Here is a 19,453-nt window from a genome sequence, read left to right as displayed (position 1 = left end):
TGAGGAGGAAGGGAAATTAAAAAGTTTAGAGATAGGCAAGTCTCCAAAGTTTCCAAATGTATGTGTCCCTATAGAAATACCCGCTGTATTAAACGGCCCGTTCCTCTGGATACCAGGTGACTCTGCACATCAGTTCTGAATGTTTCGCAAACTATTCCAACGTTAATACAATTCTTTTGTGCCAAAGAGCCAGAAAAATGGCGTCTGTGAGGTTGAAAGATCCACACAGTTCTTCGGTTGATGTGACTACATGATGCACGACAACCCTGAACCTACGTTACCCGGAAGAGACCGGACAACAAACGTGACCCCGACAGCTCGCTCGTACAACGTCTGTGAAATGTGAAAAGGTTCCTGAACAGGCAGAAACCTCCGGGTCCGAAAAGTGTTAAAGCTGCATTCTCTCTAGTGTCCACCAGGGGGCGACTCCTCTGGTTGTATAGAAGTCTATGAGAAAATGACTCTACTTCTCTCTTGATTTAAGACCTCAGTAAACATTGTAAACATGAGTTTATGGTCTCAATCTCTAGTTTCAAGTCTTCTTCAATACAGCATGATGTTCATTTAGTAAATGATGGTCCATTTAGAGTCACACAGACCATAAAGCAGGGGATGCTTTAACCCTCTCACAGTGTGTTTTCTCTTCACGAAAGTAAAAGGCAATATGTTGGTTGCACTTGGCTCCTCCTCCTTCTCGTGTCACTTCTGGTTGCAGAAAACCAAGATGGCGACGGACAAAATACCAAAGGCTTCAAAACAGCAGTTCACAAACCAGCGGGTGACGTCACACAGTGACGACTTCCACTTCTTATTCACAGTCTCTGGTTGTTTGTTACACAATGTCTGGAGTTCATGAGGAAATAACAAACACCTCCAAACAAAACACAGAGACTGAACAATGGCCTGAAAATGATTTCATCACGGAACCAATGAATTAACACAATCTTTATATATTTGCATATTGTCTGATCTTGTGATCTTTGAACTCTAAAACCACAAAGTAAAAACAGCTCGTCGTCATCACAGCAAATATGAAGCCTTTAACTTAAATCTCCATCATGCTGCTTTTCTTTATATAGATCTATATATATATATATATATATATATATATATATATATATATATATATATATATATCTATATATATATATATGTTTATATAAATGTTCTTCTCTCTCTGCAGCTGCGGTGGCCTCTTTTCACCGCGGCCATCATTAAACTCATTTTTGTCCGACACTGACAGAACGAACGGATAAATAAACCGGATGAAATGAGGGACGAGGAGAGTCGGAGTCTGAATGAATCACAAAGTGATGAAAGAACATTAAACTCGCCTCCCGCACGTCCAGACGCATCTGGAAAACAAGCAACAAGATAAATACACTGTGACCACCGGCTGATAAAACCATGAATATAAACTAAAAACATCAAAACATCTTCACTGCAGGCGTCATCACTGCAGACACAGATTGGACTGTGAGGAGCCGCTCATGTGGATCCCGTCTGGCACTTAATGAATGATTGAACGCATGCTAAACATAACGGAGCACTGAATGTATGCAAAGAACAAAAAGCTCTGCTTGCATAGATGGAGGGAATTAAAAGTAATTTGCACGAACAACCGCCGTCTCCCTCTAACGGCCGCCGGCGTCCTGGTCCGACCCGCATCATAAAGACACAAACGAGCCCCGACGTGAAGCCGCGGGCCGCAGACCTTAAAGGGGAACTTCACAAAACCATGATTAGTGGGCACGGCGGGGAAACGGGACGACTTCAAACTCTTAAAATAGTGAAAGCGAAGGTGCAAAATAAGAGCACGTCGAGGGGGAAGCTGGAGGCCGGTTGCCAGTTCTGTGTCGGGGCAGAAATTAAAAAACAACGTGCCGGGACGTGACTGGAACACGCTCGAACAAAAAAACAAAAAACGTAATCGCAGCGGCTGATTTTTGACAACTTCAAGCAGCAGAGAGAGGAATGCAGCTGCTGTGGTGTTGTTGCTTCCTCTCCCACGACTTGTTCGTTGAGTTCAAAGACGCTTCAGACGTTTAGACTAAACTAAACGTCCCCGTGAGGAGTTCTGTGCTTCCCCGTCAGACGGATGTGAGTCGTGGGGTAAATGAAATATGTGCAGAGTGTCGAGTCAGAGGGTCGAAGAGTCCGTCAGGAATTTAATGAAATTGGATTTCTTCAACAGTTAGTGAAGCTCGTTGACGGCGTCACGGGGATTTACATATTTACTGTATGAGTGAGGCCGTGTGTGAGTTTGTATTTCTATCTTTGTGAGGACCAATTTGACTTTTAGACGTTTTCATTTCCAGTCCCGACTCCTCCAGAGGACCAATGAGACTTGGATTTAGGATTAAGGGCAGAATTAGGTTTAGCTTAAGTGTGTGTGTGGAATGTATATAAGTTCAGATGTATATGTATATATGTACATCTTTCTTTAATGAGGACCGGTTTTATACATCCAACAGCTTTCAGACATTAGGAAATGAAATTAAAGGATTTTTAAGTATTTTTTTCAAGCATCATTTTTGTCTTTTAACTGTATAAACTTTGTGAGGAAACAATAAAAAGGACGATAAATCCAAACTTCCCAAATTAAACATTGTTTATTTAGACTATTATAAGCAAACAGGCGGTTTAATAACAATATAATAGAGAAGTATTTCCACTTGATGTTCATAGATCAGAGCCTGCATCCTCCAGGGGAACTTTGCTGCTACTCAAGTTCATGTTTTGGCACGGAGCTGATTATTTAGGAACTCTAAGGAGTTACCAGCGTCATGTTCAATCTAAAAAGTTTATCACAAAATTGGTTCACATGGCAGAGCGACCAGTCTGGTTTTCTGCTCCGGCTCCCTTTTAATCAAGAAAACAAAAAAACGTAATTCTATAATTTATGCATCTTGTATCATGTTTTAACTTGAGTGGATCTTAACACATCTTTAACCTGCAGGTAATCCAGTTCGACCAGACGTCGGCTACAGTTTAAAACAGCGTTATGTGGTTACTTTGCACTTCGTTAAAGCTACTAAGAGGAACTTTCATGTTGTGTTGATTCTGGCGCCCCCTGTGGACTAAAGCGGTAGTGTCTCTTAGCACCAGGGTCCATCTAGAAAAGCTCTCATTTTACCGCAGCAGGGTCTGACATTCTGCTGCAGTATTAAACCGATCGATGTATTCTAGGAATGTGTGTGTGTGTGTGTGTGTGTGTGTGTGTGTGTGTGTGTGTGAGACTCACATGTGGTCTGCTGGCTGGTCATGGGGTCGCTGGCCTCCTCTCCGTACAAGGCGTAAACCGTCACCGTGTACTCTGTGGCCGGAGTCAATACTTCCAGCTCCACCTCGTTCACCGAGTCCTCCACCTTCACCTGCACACACACACACACACACACACACACACACACACACACACACACACATGAAGGTAAGCGCCTTCGGCAGCGAGAGGATGTCGTGTTTCCAGCTGATGCCTTTATCTCATCTCTCATCCATCTGTCACATCGTCGTATACTTCTCTGCATATCTACCCTCCTGTCATCCCTCCATCACTCCACAGTCCTGTCCAGACAAGCGTGGAATCAAGCTGTGATTACATAAGATCGGTGTTTTTTTAAGTGGCTGTGGATTTTTTCCCTCTAAGCTTCAGCAGGTGGGACCCTTTAAAACTATGTGCCATATAGCTAGAGGTAGAAACAGAACGTAGTAGACGGTGAAACTCCCTTCATCGTTGTTTTTACTGTAAAACAGTTTAACTCTGTTTTTAAAAAGTAAAGGTAAAAGGTCTCGTTTAGCTTCTCTACTTAAGGGACAAAGGTCTCTCTTTGTGTTTCTCTGTACATTTTTGTGATTTAGATGTAAAACTCATTTCTAACCAGCACTCCGGTTCTCACAAGTGAAGCCGATGCTTCACGTGTTAAAGCTGCATTCTCTCTAGTGTCCACCAGGGGGCGACTCCTCTGGTTGTATAGAAGTCTATGAGAAAATGACTCTACTTCTCTCTTGATTTATTACCTCAGTAAACATTGTAAACATGAGTTTATGGTCTCAATCTCTAGTTTCAAGTCTTCTTCAATACAGCATGATGTTCATTTAGTACATGATGGTCCATTTAGAGTCACACAGACCATAAAGCAGGGGATGCTTTAGGGGCGGGGCTACACAGTGATTGACAGGTCTCTACCAGAGACGTGTACGCCGTCTCTACGTCACTCCTCCTCAGTCTGAATATGGTCACTTCCTGTTCATTGGCTGCAAAAAAAAAACAGCCGTAATCCAAGATGGCGATGGCGAAAACGCCGGACTCGAGGCTTCAGCACATCGGTCCACAAACCGATGCGCGACGCCACCACGACTACGTCCGCGTCTTATCTACAGTCTGTGGTTCTAACTGATCACGGGCTGATTCCAGATCAGAGGTTGCTTGTGGGTTTTCAGCAGGATGATTAACTCCACTATCAAACAGCTGCTAACACACTATGAGCACAAACCCAGAACTTTACCATCTTTCACTTTCTGCCAAACACACACACACACACACACACACACACACACACACACACACACGAACCTGGCAGCACGGAGGCACCGACAAATGTTTGTCCATCTGCTCTTCTTGTCTGCTCATTCCATGAATAAACCGTTATCCTTTTGGAAGCCCGAGAGAAATATGATGTACTGCCAAAGCTTCACAACTGATGCAGACTTTTAGAGAGAGATCTGTGAACTGACTGAAAATATGTCGCCTAAATAAAGAAACTCGTGTTCCAGAGTTACTCTGTCATCCATCAGCAGGTTCTCCTCTCGTCGCAGTTTATTTACATCTAATTTGGTTCCACTTCCTCGTGCTGTGGATGTTTGTAAATCAAACAGATCGTCTTTCACGTATAAATAAAGCAGCGTGATGCCGTCGGTCCTTCTGTCATGTTCACATACGAACACACAACAAGAGTTCTTTTAGGTTGATTCTCTGGTAGAGACCTGTCAATCACCGTTAGGCCCCGCCCTAAAGCATCCCCTGCTTCATGGTCTGTTTGACTCTAAACGTCGCCCTCACACACTGAATCCTCGTCACCTTTTTGCTTCTTTTGTTGGCAGGAAAACAGTCCGTTTAGTCTTCAAACCAGATCAGAACCCTGTCGCTGTTCACATCTTTCAGTCTGTATTGAAGCCCACTTCCTCTGGCTTCCGGCCCGGACGACGTGCCCACACGGCCACGCGAGCTGAAAGCCACTTTCGAGGCCGGAGCTCTCGGCCGTGCCCGGACTCCGACAGCGGCGCCTCAGAGCCGGGCTCCTCCTCGCCGCTGGACGGCATCCATCCTGATTAGAATCGTTTTTATTGTTTTGTGCCCGGAGGGGGAAGTGTCGACCGTCGTAACGAGCTCTGATGGGAAAGGGAAACAGACGGCCGGCTGTGCCCTTCACACCTTCCCCTCCTCTTCCTCGCCTTCTTCGCTGCTGATTCATCGGTCCAGGATCTGCATGTTTTCATCTTTGATTTCCAGTTTGGTTTCAGTGTTTTCTCGGATTCAGTTTTCTTTGCTTTGATCTCACACACTCGCTGAAAGCTTTTCTTCATGTTTCGCCCTCTGATTGGTCATTTAACAGTTTTGAAAAGCGTTGTTTACTTCGCTGCCTGGAGAAGATGAGGCTGTGGCTGTAATTCATTGGGAACACCAGGCGAATTTCTCACCAATTTGACCAGTTTTGTCGTCTTTCCTTCCGTCCTCTCACCCTCTCACCTTCCTCACCGATCATTATAAAGGGTTCAGAGGAGAATAACAGGAACACCACATCAAAGCACACGTGTACTTTGAAGCCACTAAGTTACAATGACCACGGCGTCTCATCAAGTCGCTCCGACAGTCGCCGACTCTAACGAGATCATTTCAGAGCGACTTCAGCTGGCCGACAGACTTCCTGTGACGCTCGTCCATCGGGCCGAAGACAAAGTGTGATGTTCTTTAAAACGTCACTAAATAACCCACGACTAGAATGACAAACCAGCGCGTTATGCTACTCGTTAAAACAGAAAAACTCATCAGAGAATCACTGTTTAACGAGGCTCCGACATGCTGTAAAGCTGTTCCCACTATTTACTCCTAAAATCCTGTCGCTGTAACACACACACACACACACACACACACACACACACACACACACACACACACACACACACACACACACACACACACACACACACACACACACACACACACACACACACACACACACACACACAGTCCTCACCTCCTTCTCGTCCGCGGCTTCTCCCCCCGTCAGCGGAGCGTACAGGATCATGTACCCAGAAGCCCCGGCGGCCATCTTCCAGCGGACCCTCATGGTGCTGTGAGAGATGTCGAACAGCTCGAGGTCGTTCACCATCGGCAGAGCCACTGCAGCAACACACACACACACACACACACACACACACACACACACACACACACACACACACACACACACACACACACACACACACACAGACTGTGACACAAATATCTCACCGTATTCAAATAAAAACGGATTAAATCTGAAATCTAAATGAAATCTTTGGTTATTTTAAGATATTCATTTTGAAAAGGAGTGAAGCCGACCGCTTCTCTGAGACTTTACTTTAGACGTTCAGCTTCAATAAGTTCAAATAAAATCTAAATGTCAGGAAAGGTTTGACCGATGACTTTGATTAAATCCGGTATATTTCAGCCGGTCAGCGTCTCACGGCGGGAGGAAAATAAACAACGAAATCTGCAATTAAATGTTATTTTCTTCTACATTTGAATTGCTATTTGAACCTTAGAATAAACTAATTCAGTCGACTCTTCCATACATTTCTTCTGCTGTTTCACATCCTGTGTTCTCTATGAAGCACCACGACCCCAAAAAACCAGCATCAGTATTTGGTGTCACAGTCCAGCTAACGGCAGCAGCCGAACGCCATTAACTTTGTCTCAAGGTCGACCTGCAGCTCAGCGTTCGTCCTCCGCCGGCGGGGGAGGAATTCCCCGTCATTCATCAGCGAGCGGCGGGAGGAATCCTGGTTTCCGTGTTTCAGACCCCGTGACGGGCTCCAGAATTAGAGCTCACGGCGGGACGTCCTGTCTGAAAGGTGGAGCATCAGGATGCATAATGCAGCACCGGTGCAGCTTTCATGGCCCAGATTCAGAGACTCCGGGTCGATCGGTGTTTCTATCAAAGACGCTGAAGATGAGCTGAGAGTTCAGATTATATCACGTTTCATTTCATTCCTTTAGAGCAACAGGAAGTGGTTCAATAAAGGATCTAATCCCTCGTAAGAGTGAGATTTAATGCGGACATATGTATGAAGGATATAACGGGAGAAAACAACTAGAACTGGATTTTAATAAAACATTTAGTTATAATACTCTCATGCATATTTAACACACATTTGGTGTGTGTGTGTGTGTGTGTGTGTGTGTGTTTATTCTATATATACATATATACATAACATAAAATGACAAAGATGCGTATTTGTCTCCATGACCTCACATCGCGCCTTTTCTCCTGTTTGAACTGAAGCTGATCAGGAATAACACACAACAGGCAGAGTGAGTGTCCATTCTGAGGCGAGGAGCTAAAGTTAGCTTGTTAGTAGCAAAATGCTAAACGCTGAGTTTTGTTAGCGGCATACAGTCGCTTTCAAAATAAGCTTTCAAAGTAACAAAAGCACTTTTAATAAGCTCTACGTGCGTAAGTCGGGTAAGAAAAGTTAAAATACGTCAACGTGACACGAACAGCGGTCTCCTGGGTGAAAGTCCCGTGTACGTCAGACGCTAAAAGGTGCCGCGGTGCGTCGGTATCAGATTCCGAGGGGAATTTACCGAGCGGCGAGTTGGGAGAGAGAACGGGTTGTACGATACGTTATTTATTAAATCCTAAGAAAAGGAAAATTAAAAAAAGGGATTTTCTAAATACTTCTAAGACCCAATGAGTACTTTGCTTCTGGAGGGTTTGTCAGTCAGGAATAACTGCATTTCCCAGCATGCTTAGGAACTCTGTGTATCCCTCTTTAAAGGACCTGCACGTCCCCCATTGTCCTCTAAACTCACGCGTGGTGGCGCTTCCTCTCAGGGCCTCGCTGGCCGAGCTGCGGTAGACGGCGAAGACGGCCACCTGGTACTCCGTCAGAGAGTTGAGGTAGTTCAGCTCCACGCTGCTCTCCGTCCCCTGGACCACCTGAAAGACGGATCACACTAAGTCTGGATGCTGCAGAGCTGCAGAGCTGCTTCACACTCTAAAGAGACTCACCGAGTCGGGTTTCTACAGACAAACAAGTACGCTCGTCTGTCGTGTTTACAGTTTGTCACTTGAGGGAAATGAAACTCTGATAGCGTTAATTAGCTCCGATGTTGTGCTCTTAGTCACTTTGAAACAGTCAAAAAAATATCCCAAAATCCTCTGTCTATTAGGAAGCCCTCTGATTTCACGGTTTGAAGAAAAACAAACTGCGCCACATGTTGCTGAAGGCGTTCAGCTCGTCTCCAAAGAGATTTAAATTGAGTGGAACTAGATCAGATCGGCTTTGATCAAACCTCCGTCTACCTCGTGGGGGAGAACGAACGTTCCAGCTGCAAGTTATTATAAACATCAAAGAGAAACCGGATAAAAAAAAATGGTATGAACATAAATATGAGCTCAGATAATTACAGTACAGTGTGTGTGTTTGTGTGTGTGTAGTTCTATAGGAGGAGAGGCTGCACAGGGTGTCACAGCCTCAGCTGCCTCTCTATCAGGTCAAACTCCTGCAGGCTAATACAGCCTGTGATCAACATTAAACTGTGATCGGTGTGGAGGATTAGTTTGCTGTTACCTGGCCTTCCCTCATTGATTTAATATGGAGAACATCACAGAAACACCCGTCTGCATCGGCTTTGGACTTATTTTCTGTTCTGCGGTAAAGCATCGATTTCAGATCTCGCAGCAGAATATATCGCAGGATGCAAAACCTATGAGAGGAAGTTCATTCCAGCTGCTGAAGTGACCCCTGAAACATGAAGCCGAGCGGCCTTAATTAAAACGCTGCCGTTACGTCGGCCGTCTGTTGACCCTCTGCTGGGAAATCAGGACAATTAAAAAAAAACTCCCGTCACTGATGAGGAGCCAGAGAAACACTTTCACCACTTTGATTAACTTCTGTGATGCAGCTCCAATCACACGTGTGGTTGAGTATTTGTTCCTTGTGGCAGGAAAACTCTGAAAACAACCAAAAGGGAAAGAAGAGCGAGGATCTAGACTCTGGGTTTAATCCGGGTACCTTTTCCTCCGGCTGTCCTCCGCTGCTGGCCGGGTAGTAAACCACGCGGTACTTCTCCACCTGACCCGGCGCGCGCGTCCACGTCACCCGGAAACTGCGAGCCGTGATGTCAGACGTCAGCAGGTCGCGGGGCGGAGCCACGGAGCCGGGCGGGGGGGCCGGTTCTCCTCCCACTGGAGGAGCAAGAAGAGGACTCAGCACAGTGTTGTTGCCTATAGCTCTGATGGCTCTTCTCTGTTTGACTCACTTTATTTTGTCTTATTCTAATTATTTTATTATTATTTATTCCTTCCTCAAATCCCCACATCCACATATTTGTAGCGTACTGTAACTTTACCTGCAACATAAACAGCTCGTGTGTATATATATATACGTCTGTTTACGCTCCTTTAGATTAGATGGGGACCGGGTTGTTATTGCTCGGGGATTTCCTGTCGTCATAATCGCAACCAAAGGCTTCAACAATCTGTTTGTTCAACTAATATTAAAGGGACCGTGTACACAAAATAGATTGAATAGATTTAGCTGCTGGATCATTTCCCTGAGCAGCTGAACGGAGACATCAGGTCTACAGACGGACCGGAAGGATAAACGTGATCTGGCTCCGCCCCCATTTAAAGAGTTCTCAGAGGTGTAGTGTTGTCTTGTGGTTTCTAGTTAATATTGTTGCTGATGTTGTTTAGCTCAAAACCTTTGATCTGCTTGTCGAGCTGCTCCACTCGGTCGCACACGGTCTTGGTGAGACCCTCCACGATGTCGCTCATCACGCTGAAGTCCGCCACGTTGTACACGTGAGTTTCCTCCGGAGGAGACGCGATCGCCCTCAGCTCGTTCTCATCGGCGTTTTTCACACCTGAGAGAGAGAGAGAGAGAGAGAGAGAGAGAGAGACAGAGAGAGAGAGAGAGCGAGAGCGAGAGCGAGAGCGAGAGCGAGAGAGAGAGAGAGAGAGAGAGAGAGAGAGAGAGAGAGAGAGAGAGAGATAGAGAGAGACAGAGAGAGAGAGAGAGAGCGAGAGCGAGAGCGAGAGAGAGAGAGAGAGAGAGAGAGAGAGAGAGAGAGAGAGAGAGAGAGAGCGAGAGCGAGAGCGAGAGAGAGAGAGAGAGAGAGAGAGAGATCAGGAAGTGGTTAACATGAAAGGTGTTTGAAGTTTTTGATGATGCAAGAAGTGGACGAGGTTTCTCCACCTGTTACTCAGGAAACTTCTCTTCACCGAGGACGACTAACTTTACTTTTTCACCCGTTTGAAAGTCATAAAACGGGAGAAAACTATTTCAATCAGACTTCATCATTCGCATCTCAAGGCTTCCGTACGTGTGATTTCAGACGTCGATCTGTAATTTCCGATTCTCTCTGACCGGTCTTTGGATCTCACAGTCCTCTATTACTCAATATTAAAGTTAGATTTGGCTTCTTCCAAAAGGAGCATTTTTACAATCGAAACACGTGTGATGTGTTTATTATTCTGGATTTAGACATATTTTGACATAAAGAAGCAAAATGGCCACTTTTCCGTATTTAGACGTGATAAACGACATCGAGCCGTCAAACACAGAATAGAATGATGTCGACGGGGGATTCACCGGCCCACTAATACATCACATTAATCTAAATCTGAACGGCTGCACATAAACGGGAATATTAGTGGAATGTTGTGCAGAAACCAGAATATTTGGTGCATGTAAACGAAGTCGGTGTCAGGTTAGGTCTGAGCGTACCGATGGCGAACAGTTCGATCCCGGCTTCCCTCAGCATCCGTGCAGGAGGTATGACGTCATCCTGGGACTTCCCGTCGGTGATGAGGATTCCTATCTTGGGAACGCCGGGCCTGGACCCGGCCTCGGGTTTGAAGCTGGTCTCCAGGATGAAGGTCAGAGCCAGACCTGGTTCACGCACAAAGAACAGGAACCCAGTGAGACACGGAGACGCTGTTACAAACAACTCAACAAACACAAAGCCACAAGCAGTCACGGTCCGGAGTATCTTCTGGGTAAAAACTCATTTTACATCCAAAATAATGAAGAAGAAACTCTGAAAAACAAAGAAGCAAAGAAACAAGAGACTTTCCAAAAAGAAGAAACTAAACTAAAAGCCTGGATTCACTCGGTGAAGCTTTTTAAATGCGTGTTGTTGCCTTCAGCGTTAACGATGCTTTTTAACCCCGCTGGGTCCAACATTCAACCGGCTGGTTGACCAACACGCGACTTAGAAAAGTAACCGTGGCGGCTTGTTTACAGTCATTTCAAAGTTGTATAAATGTTGCATGAAACTGACTCCACGCATCAGATCGTCTCTGTGCTTACAGTAGAAGAATGTTCACGATCGAGTGATTGTTGTAATACTCATTTCGGCCACAGGAGGCGCCACTACCACATGTCGTAAATAGGACTAAAAGCATTCGTGTTTTCTTCCAGGTGAGTTTTAAATTACCTTCACGTCTTTCTTTTGGCTAGAAATGTATTGTAATCGGTGCAAACTTGCCTCTTTTAGTCCCATTTGGGAAATTAATAATTATCTTGTGGACGAAATTAGTATTACAACAACAAACACTGAAGAAAATGATCAAAATATAAAAAAACGTTTTACTTTCATCTTCCTAACTTTGGCTCCCAGAGCTTCCGTACCTTCGTGTTCCTGCGCTGATGTACCGCGAGTACAGCGACACGTTTACAACAGGAAGGAAGCTGCACACTCACAACCGTGATACGATTACTGCGTTCACGACAGATAATCAAACCAGAGCTCCATAAAACGAGCTGAATGTTGGTTCATCAAAGCTCGCTCGCTCTCTAGAAGACCTTCGCCTCCTCATGACGACGGTTCTAAAGTAAAACTGTGAATTAAAAAGCAGCAAAACGAACCCCCGTCACTGATGAGAACACATTTCCTCCCACGCGTCTTGAGTATCAGTGAAGCTGCTGTTGATGTTCACATTGATTTGAACCTCACTGACCGACCGGCTGCTCTCATCAGCCGGGTCACAAACATCTCAACACCAACGCTGAAACGAACTGAGGTGAATCTAACGAGCCGAGACAGAAGACCGGCTCTGGTCCAAACGTTATCTGGTGACTGTGACGAGTACGGAGGACCATAATAACCAGAGGGGGGGCTTTGGTGGGGGAGGGTTTTGGGGGGTACCTGTCAGCGTGTTTCCTCCTTTATACGGCAGGTTCTTCACTGCCTCGATCACGGCCTCTTTGGTGGTGTGAGCGTTGAGGTGCCACTCGATCCGGGGGTCTCCGCTGTACTGAGCCAGACCTGCACACACGGTCATGAGGAAACGTTAAACCGCAGAAAAATACTCTTGTGGTTCCGTTTATTTATCTTTTGGTCTCTCAAGTACAGTTTAAAACCAAAGTTTCTGTGGATTAACAGAGTGTAGGAGGTGCTTTAAGCAAAACAAAGCTTAGTTGCTGTTTTGAGCCGGATATCAAAGCCTCCTCACCGATCCTGGTCTTGTCAAACTCCACGGAGAAGGCCCGGACCAGGTTCTCCAGGAAGGTCCTGACCAGCCTGAAGTTGATGCGTCCGATGCTCCAGGAGCCGTCCACCAGGATGACGATGTCCGATATGGCCGGAGTCTTGCACATGAACTCGTCTTCAGCTGAAGAAGAAGAGACACAAACACAGAGTTTAAGATCTTAGTTTTCCTTTTCACTGGTGGTGATAAGTTTAAAGTCTGAAACAGATTTCAAATAAAGGCTGTAAGAGGTTCACAGCCGCCTACAGCGCTCACATTACACGTCTGCGGTAGTAAAAGTAGGACAGTTTGACGCGCAGCCTCGGTCCCAGAGTGTTACAAAGTGTTCCATTAATTCTAATTCAGTTCAACGCGGTTTAATTAAACCCTGGAGGAGCGAGGTGCTTCGTTTTAGCAGATGAAAAATAACAGCCTCGCCGTGTTGTTTGTCCCGACAGTTTACCGGGTGATAAAACAGAGCGAACTCTAATGAGGCGACAGCGGTTCATTTACTAGAGTCAGGCCGGCGCACGGCGAGCCGAAGACCGGCCCAAACGACAAAGAAAATAAAAAATGTAAAATGTTTTCCCATCAGCCAATTATCTCTCTCGCAGAGCCGCGGGATCCTCTGGGAGTTGTTTCTTTACATCCTATAATCAGAACGAATAAAATACTGCCGACACGCAGTTGAGCAAGGCACTTAAACGCCCCGGCAGCTGCAGTGGAGGAGCAGGAAGCAGGAAGCAGGAAGCAGGAAGCAGGAAGCAGGAAGCAGGAAACAATCAGATAACTGAAGGTGCAGGCTGATCCGTCACATTTTAATCCGCTTTCAGGCGGTTTATTGAAGCGTAATTGTGCTTATTAATCACTTAAATGCTCGTCTTAAATACTCGGTGATCCACATTTCAGTCAAAAGCCCAAAATCCTTGAATGAGTGAGTCGCTCTGTGACACCCTGGTCTCTCATTAGAAGGCATTATTCTTTTTATATATATAAATGTTTTAAATAAACATAGTTTAGTCCTAAACGGTGAACTTTATGTCATCATTTATCATTTAAAACAGCAGATGACCCCAAAACATGGTGAGAAATGTCACTATTAACACCAGCAGTGATGTTCTTCATCAGAGTAAAGTCACTTTGTTTAGCTTCAAGCTCAAAAAACAAGTTTAATTCTGCAGTAGAAGTTGCAGAGTGTTGGAGATATCGTCCGTAGAGACATCGGCCTTCTCTCTATCGGGACGATACGACACTCAGCTTGTGGTGCTCAAAGCGCCAAAAAAACAACAAAAAAACAACAAAGAAACATTTGAAAACCCCACCAAAACCACCTCGGTTGATAAACAGCACTACAGGTGAGAGGAAACACATGTTCTTGTGATTTAGGGTGAACTGTCCCTTTAAGTAGAGGTCATATTGAGCGTTTTCACCGGAGCCTTTACGGCGGCATTTAAAAACGATGCTGAAAACCTTTGTGGAAGTGAAGTTAATGATCTGAGTCAACCTTTTGAACCAGCAGAGGGATCTTCTCTCAGAGACGTTTCTCTGCACGTTTAAATCAAGCGGCTCACAGCTCAGTCACGTGACTGCAGGACATCTCGGTTCATCTTCTCTCGTCCTCGGACGTAAACTCTCTCTCTTTACAGACGGAAATAATTCCATTGCAGTCTTAAAATATATTATTTTAATTCAGACTCAAGTGTCCAAATAAGGTCGTGCTGCAAGGGACTTCCTGTCCTATGTCCGACATACATGTGTCGCTATGAGGGAATGTTTCTGTGAATACACTCGACTATAAAGCACAGCTGGTCAAATGTAAGAGTGTGTGTGTGTGTGTGAGAGTCTGTCTCCTGTTATTATTGATCCAGAACAACAATAATATTCAAACCCATCAGCTTTTATTTCATGTTTTATGACCATAACCACGTTCCTAAATGTAAGATTTGCACCAATTTAGCTATTATCATTATGTTAAATGTTATATTTGTGGCATAGCTTTTCCTTTAAATCGGTTAGACAGCTGATGTTCTAGAGACAGAGTTAAAGAGGTAAAGAGACAAAGAGACAAAGAGGTAAAGAGACAAAGAGACAAATAGGTAAAGAGACAAAGAGACAAAGGTGTAAAGAGACAAGGATGTAAAGAGACAAAGAGGTAAAGAGACAAAGATACAAAGAGGCAAAGAGACAAAGAGGTAAAGGTGTAAAGAGACAAGGATGTAAAGAGACAAAGAGGTAAAGAGACAAAGAGGTAAAGAGACAAAGAGGTAAAGAGGCAAAGGTGTAAAGAGACAAGGATGTAAAGAGACAAAGAGGTAAAGAGACAAAGAGACAAAGAGGCAAAGAGACAAAGAGGTAAAGAGCTAAAGAGGTAAAGAGGTAAAGAGACAAAGAGGTAAAGAGGTAAAGAGGTAAAGAGGTAAAGAGGGAGAGCTGGCTGACGGGTTCTGAATGAGCCAGAAGCCAGCAGGAGGTTGTCGAGTGTGAATGTGACTTTATGTTCTTCTTTGTTTGAATGAAGGGAGGCGGTGTTGTGTGAGCGCCCTACATGCCCAACAACCCTTCTTGAATAAATAAAGCTTAAGAAAACACACACATAAAAAACACTTTAGCCACGAAGCCTCGATGGTTCCAAAGACTAAACGGTTTAACTTTGGATGAAGAGAAAGCGGTGAGCCGCTGGTTTTGGGCTCCGGTGTGAACTCGGTGCTGCCGACGCGCGAGACCGACACCGTTCATCTGAACCCCGCTGGGCTCACGATTCCTTAATCCTCCAGATGTATCAGAGAATGTTTCGTTCAGGTCGCAGCACGTCGGACGTCTCGGTGAGGAGGAGGAGGAGGAGGAGGAGGAGGAGGAGGAGGAGGAGGAGAGGGTTTGTGGTGCGTGTGTGTGTCGGCGGCGAGCGAGGAGGAATTCTTCAGCCGTCATTTCATTCATCGCTGACAGGAACTGAGAAGTGTTTCGCTGAGTACAAGTCTCTACAGTGTCGGAATTTAAACCTCCTCCCTCGGTCTAGAGGAGTCTCAGTGCTGCTCAGCATGACTTCACTGCTCCGGGAAGAATGAGCCCGGAGCTCGCTGCTGACTTTAAATGATTATAAATATTTAAGCTTTTTCTTATAATTTCACTTTTTTTCTTTTATATTGTTTGTCGCCGTCATGTGATACTTCCTGTTGAGTGTAACATGTATATGCTGCACATTGTTATTGCCGGGTCAATATGGAGGATGATGATCTATGTTTGTGTTTTCTTGTGTTTTTTATTTCATTATATTTCATTTTATATATTTTTATAGATTTTTGTGTCAAAGTCTGATTGTTTGCGTAGTTATCCGTTATGTTGTGTACTATTCTTTTTGGGGTAAAAACATAAAGTGTGTAAACTATGTAAAGTGAAAATAAAATGATTGAATTAAAGAAACGTTGAAGCTAATTCTTGGGATGTCGCTGTTAAGTCGCCGTCAGCCAAACAAACACAAACTTGTTTGTGCAGAGTCGGCGTGTTGGTGTGTCTCAGCGAGCAGCGATTCAAAGCAGTAAATGTGTCACTGCGGAGGACAGCTGGTCTTTCTTTGGCTCGTCTGAGGTGTAATTTACAGGAGGACTCCGTAGAGAACAGTAACCGTCGGTGGACAGATTTATTCTGGAGAAGAAGACAAAGCAACAATTAAAACCAGAATAAATCAAAGTCGAGTTCTTAACGAGCAGAAAAAAGAAGTCTTCAGCCTCACAGCCTCAACCTCATCATATTACTATTATTACTAATATTACTCACAATGCAACCTTGAAGAAGTCTGTAACAAGACTACTCGCAGTGGTTTAACTTCACTGACTGTTCAAGCATCCTGAAGTTTTCCGGATCCGGAGAAGATTAAAGAAACTGATTTTGAAACTGAAACATTCATATAGAAACACTCAGATCAAACTGCAAATGTCCTTTGAGGCACTTTTTCTGCCACAAAGGCTCCGTTCAGACTGCAGGTAAATCAGATGATCACATCAGATCTTTAAGCCAGACCGGCCCCATTGTTACCTGTGAGTGACGGCGTATCGGCCTTAGCGACTACGTAGCTACGCTGGCTTTCCAAAGTGAAAGTGCCGGCAGATAATATACTCCAGCGTCTGTCTACGGACTGTTCTCCTCCAGGTTTTCCTCCACAGCGCTCCGCTAGAAGCTACATTCTGCTCAGCACTTTGAAATTTTGAAATTTGAGCGGCTGTAGAAATTAAACGTGAACTCTCAGAAACACATGAAGTGACAAAACCACTTTGTGAGGGCGAGAAAACATCACGGTGGGGCTTAAGATCGGTGCGTAAACTAACTAAAATACGTAAACACGTCACAAACGTAACCAAACAACCCGTTGGGACACGAACGCCGGTCTGCAGGGTGAAAGTCCTGTTTGTTTGACTCCTGCATCACTAGTTCTGAGCATTGCACATTCACACGGAGACACGATTTAACAAAGGATCCTAATTGACTTCACATTGGCAAAGTCGTAACATTATCACGTTACTTCCATCCTCCCATGAAGTGAAACCACCTCTGGATGTGGATCGGATTTGCAAGAATCCCAATTATTGTGTTTTCTTGCTGTTTATAGACTTAAAAAAAATCAATGTGGATTCAATCTGAAGAAGATTTAAGGATACAGACAGACAGCACCGGGACGATCTCCAGCTGATGTGGTGCACTGTTACATGTTATAAGTGTGCACTAATAAATGTCTGCAGGTTGTCAATTAATCTGTATTCACGTCATTATTTTAAAAATAACCGAGTGAGATGCAGAAGACGAACCCTGAAGAGGAAGAGTTTAAATGGATCTAAGGGTATAAAGGAGGACGTTCCTCAGTCAATACAGGAAGTGATATTGAAGGGCAAAACAGCGCTTTAGAGGATTAAGTGAAAGAGGACCGGCCTCTTTTTAATAGCACGTCTGGGAAAACACTCGCACCTGGACAGATGGCCGACACGTAAAAAAGGACAGAGAAGAAGAAGCGATGGAAAAAAAATCTGTCACGGATGCATAACAGAGAGAACTACACAAGAGAGGCCGCTGTGAATATAGATGTGGAGTTTCTTTCTGCTCGACTTCCTAATCTTCCTCTTGGTATTTCATTTATTATTGTCCTGTTTGCATTGCTTTAATATTATCACCAACACGTTGGGTTTTATTACTCATTCATGCCGGAGCTGCAAAGTGTATATTTTCACTTAACAGCTACATAGTAATTAAACAAGAGCGACAAAAAGAACACAAGACAAATGTGAACAGGATAATGAGAAAGAAAAGAAATGATACAAAAATATATAACAAAGAGAGACGAGAGCTCAGTTCAGAGGTGAGGAAGAGCAACGGGTGACGCTGAGATTCTTCTTAAATAGAAGTGATGCGTCTGATATCTGGTGTCTGTGTAATAAACAGAAGAAGAAGAAGAAGAAGATGACGCAGCAAAGAGAGTGACCTAAAGAGAGTGACCTACAAAAACAAACTAAAGGACCAGCAGACAATCTAAAGACAAAGTGATTCAACGGCGATAAGCATCAGCAATGAAGAGAAAGAGAGGAGAACATCTGGGTCAGCGGACGGAGAGTAAAGAGGAAACGGACGAATCCACTTTGTTAAAGCGCCTCAAACAAACAGAAAAGGTCTAAATAAATCCCCTCACGAGAAGAAAGAATTCATTTTCTACGTGTATCATCGGGCAACTTAGTGTTTTTCCAAGAATTCACGTTGATCTCCTGTGTTTGGAACGGGGCATTTATGACCACACGGGAAACGTGTCCCTGCAGACTGAAGACTCATTCATACACAATGCAGCAGGATTATGTGTGAGGCATACGAGTCAGGGCTGAAGCGACGTTTGAAACGTCTAAAAGATGTGTTTGAATGTGTGCAAAGGTCTTCAGTCCTAAACCGGTTCAGCTGTTAAAACACCATTTATTTCCGTTTCCTTCATACATCTAGAACACTAATATTTACAGAAATAAACTGAGTTATATGTTAATATATGAAGATTTAAAATAAAACCAGCCAGCTGAACTTCTTTTATAACAGCAAAGGCTAAAACACCTCGTGTTGAAAGCAGCCGAGTGGTTTTCCTGTGATGAGAAACGTCCCTGATGTGATCTGAAACGTCCTGACGTGGATCGATTGTTCAAAGCTGTGACGAACTACGACGAGAGGAGTCAAGACTCTCAGCCGTGACGACCAGCAGCACCACAACACTTCACCCGTCTACCTCGGCCCTTTACTAAATTGGTCCAAATTGCTTGCCGGAGGGGACGGACTCTTGAACAAGGTTGGTGTGAAATGTGGAGGGAGGACGACCCGGAGAAGGAAGAGAAAGAGAGAGCGAGGACGGGAGGGAGGCAACAGAAACAAGTCTGTTGACAGATTCGGCAGCCGCCCAGCTATTAGCAGAGAGGGTCCCTCTGGCAACGTGTTACTCCAGGGGTCGAAAAGTCACCATGGAGCAGGTCTGAGGCGGATCCCCCGGACAGCGAGGGGTCAAGACCGTCCAACAGAACGTGACCCAAGTGGGTCGAGTGTAAACAACATTATAATGGGTCCTTTCTGTGGAGTGACATTCTCATACATATTCACGGCCTAAAGCAGGGCCCACGGGTTGATGCCGGCTGTGCACGGCACTGCCTCCGTCAGGGTCACGGGTTCAACTGGTCAACGGATAAAGAAAAGTTCTGAGACTT

General features: G+C 44.7%; 1 protein-coding gene across 8 annotated transcripts in view; it reads right to left on the bottom strand.

Moving 5' to 3' along the window:
* Window positions 1–19,453, bottom strand: part of col14a1b (collagen, type XIV, alpha 1b) — a 134,163-nt gene that overhangs the window by 74,621 nt on the left and 40,089 nt on the right. For all 8 annotated transcript variants that reach the window (XR_013767449.1, XM_079175961.1, XM_079175962.1 and 5 more), the window contains 8 exons: window positions 12,726–12,884; window positions 12,419–12,538; window positions 10,996–11,160; window positions 9,971–10,132; window positions 9,280–9,452; window positions 8,075–8,201; window positions 6,255–6,400; window positions 3,245–3,374 (listed from right to left, as the gene is read on the bottom strand). Coding sequence is in view for 7 of the 8 variants with exons in the window: in XM_079175961.1 (XP_079032087.1) it covers window positions 3,245–3,374; window positions 6,255–6,400; window positions 8,075–8,201; window positions 9,280–9,452; window positions 9,971–10,132; window positions 10,996–11,160; window positions 12,419–12,538; window positions 12,726–12,884 (1,182 nt within the window). In the remaining variant the exon portion in view is untranslated. The remainder of the gene's footprint in view (window positions 1–3,244; window positions 3,375–6,254; window positions 6,401–8,074; window positions 8,202–9,279; window positions 9,453–9,970; window positions 10,133–10,995; window positions 11,161–12,418; window positions 12,539–12,725; window positions 12,885–19,453) is intronic.

The sequence above is a fragment of the Pholis gunnellus genome, assembly GCF_910591455.1.
Source record: "Pholis gunnellus genome assembly, chromosome: 16".
NCBI lineage: Eukaryota > Metazoa > Chordata > Actinopteri > Perciformes > Pholidae > Pholis > Pholis gunnellus.
The sequence above is the reverse complement of the archived record's forward strand: the minus strand, read 5'-3'. Positions and strand labels throughout refer to the sequence as shown.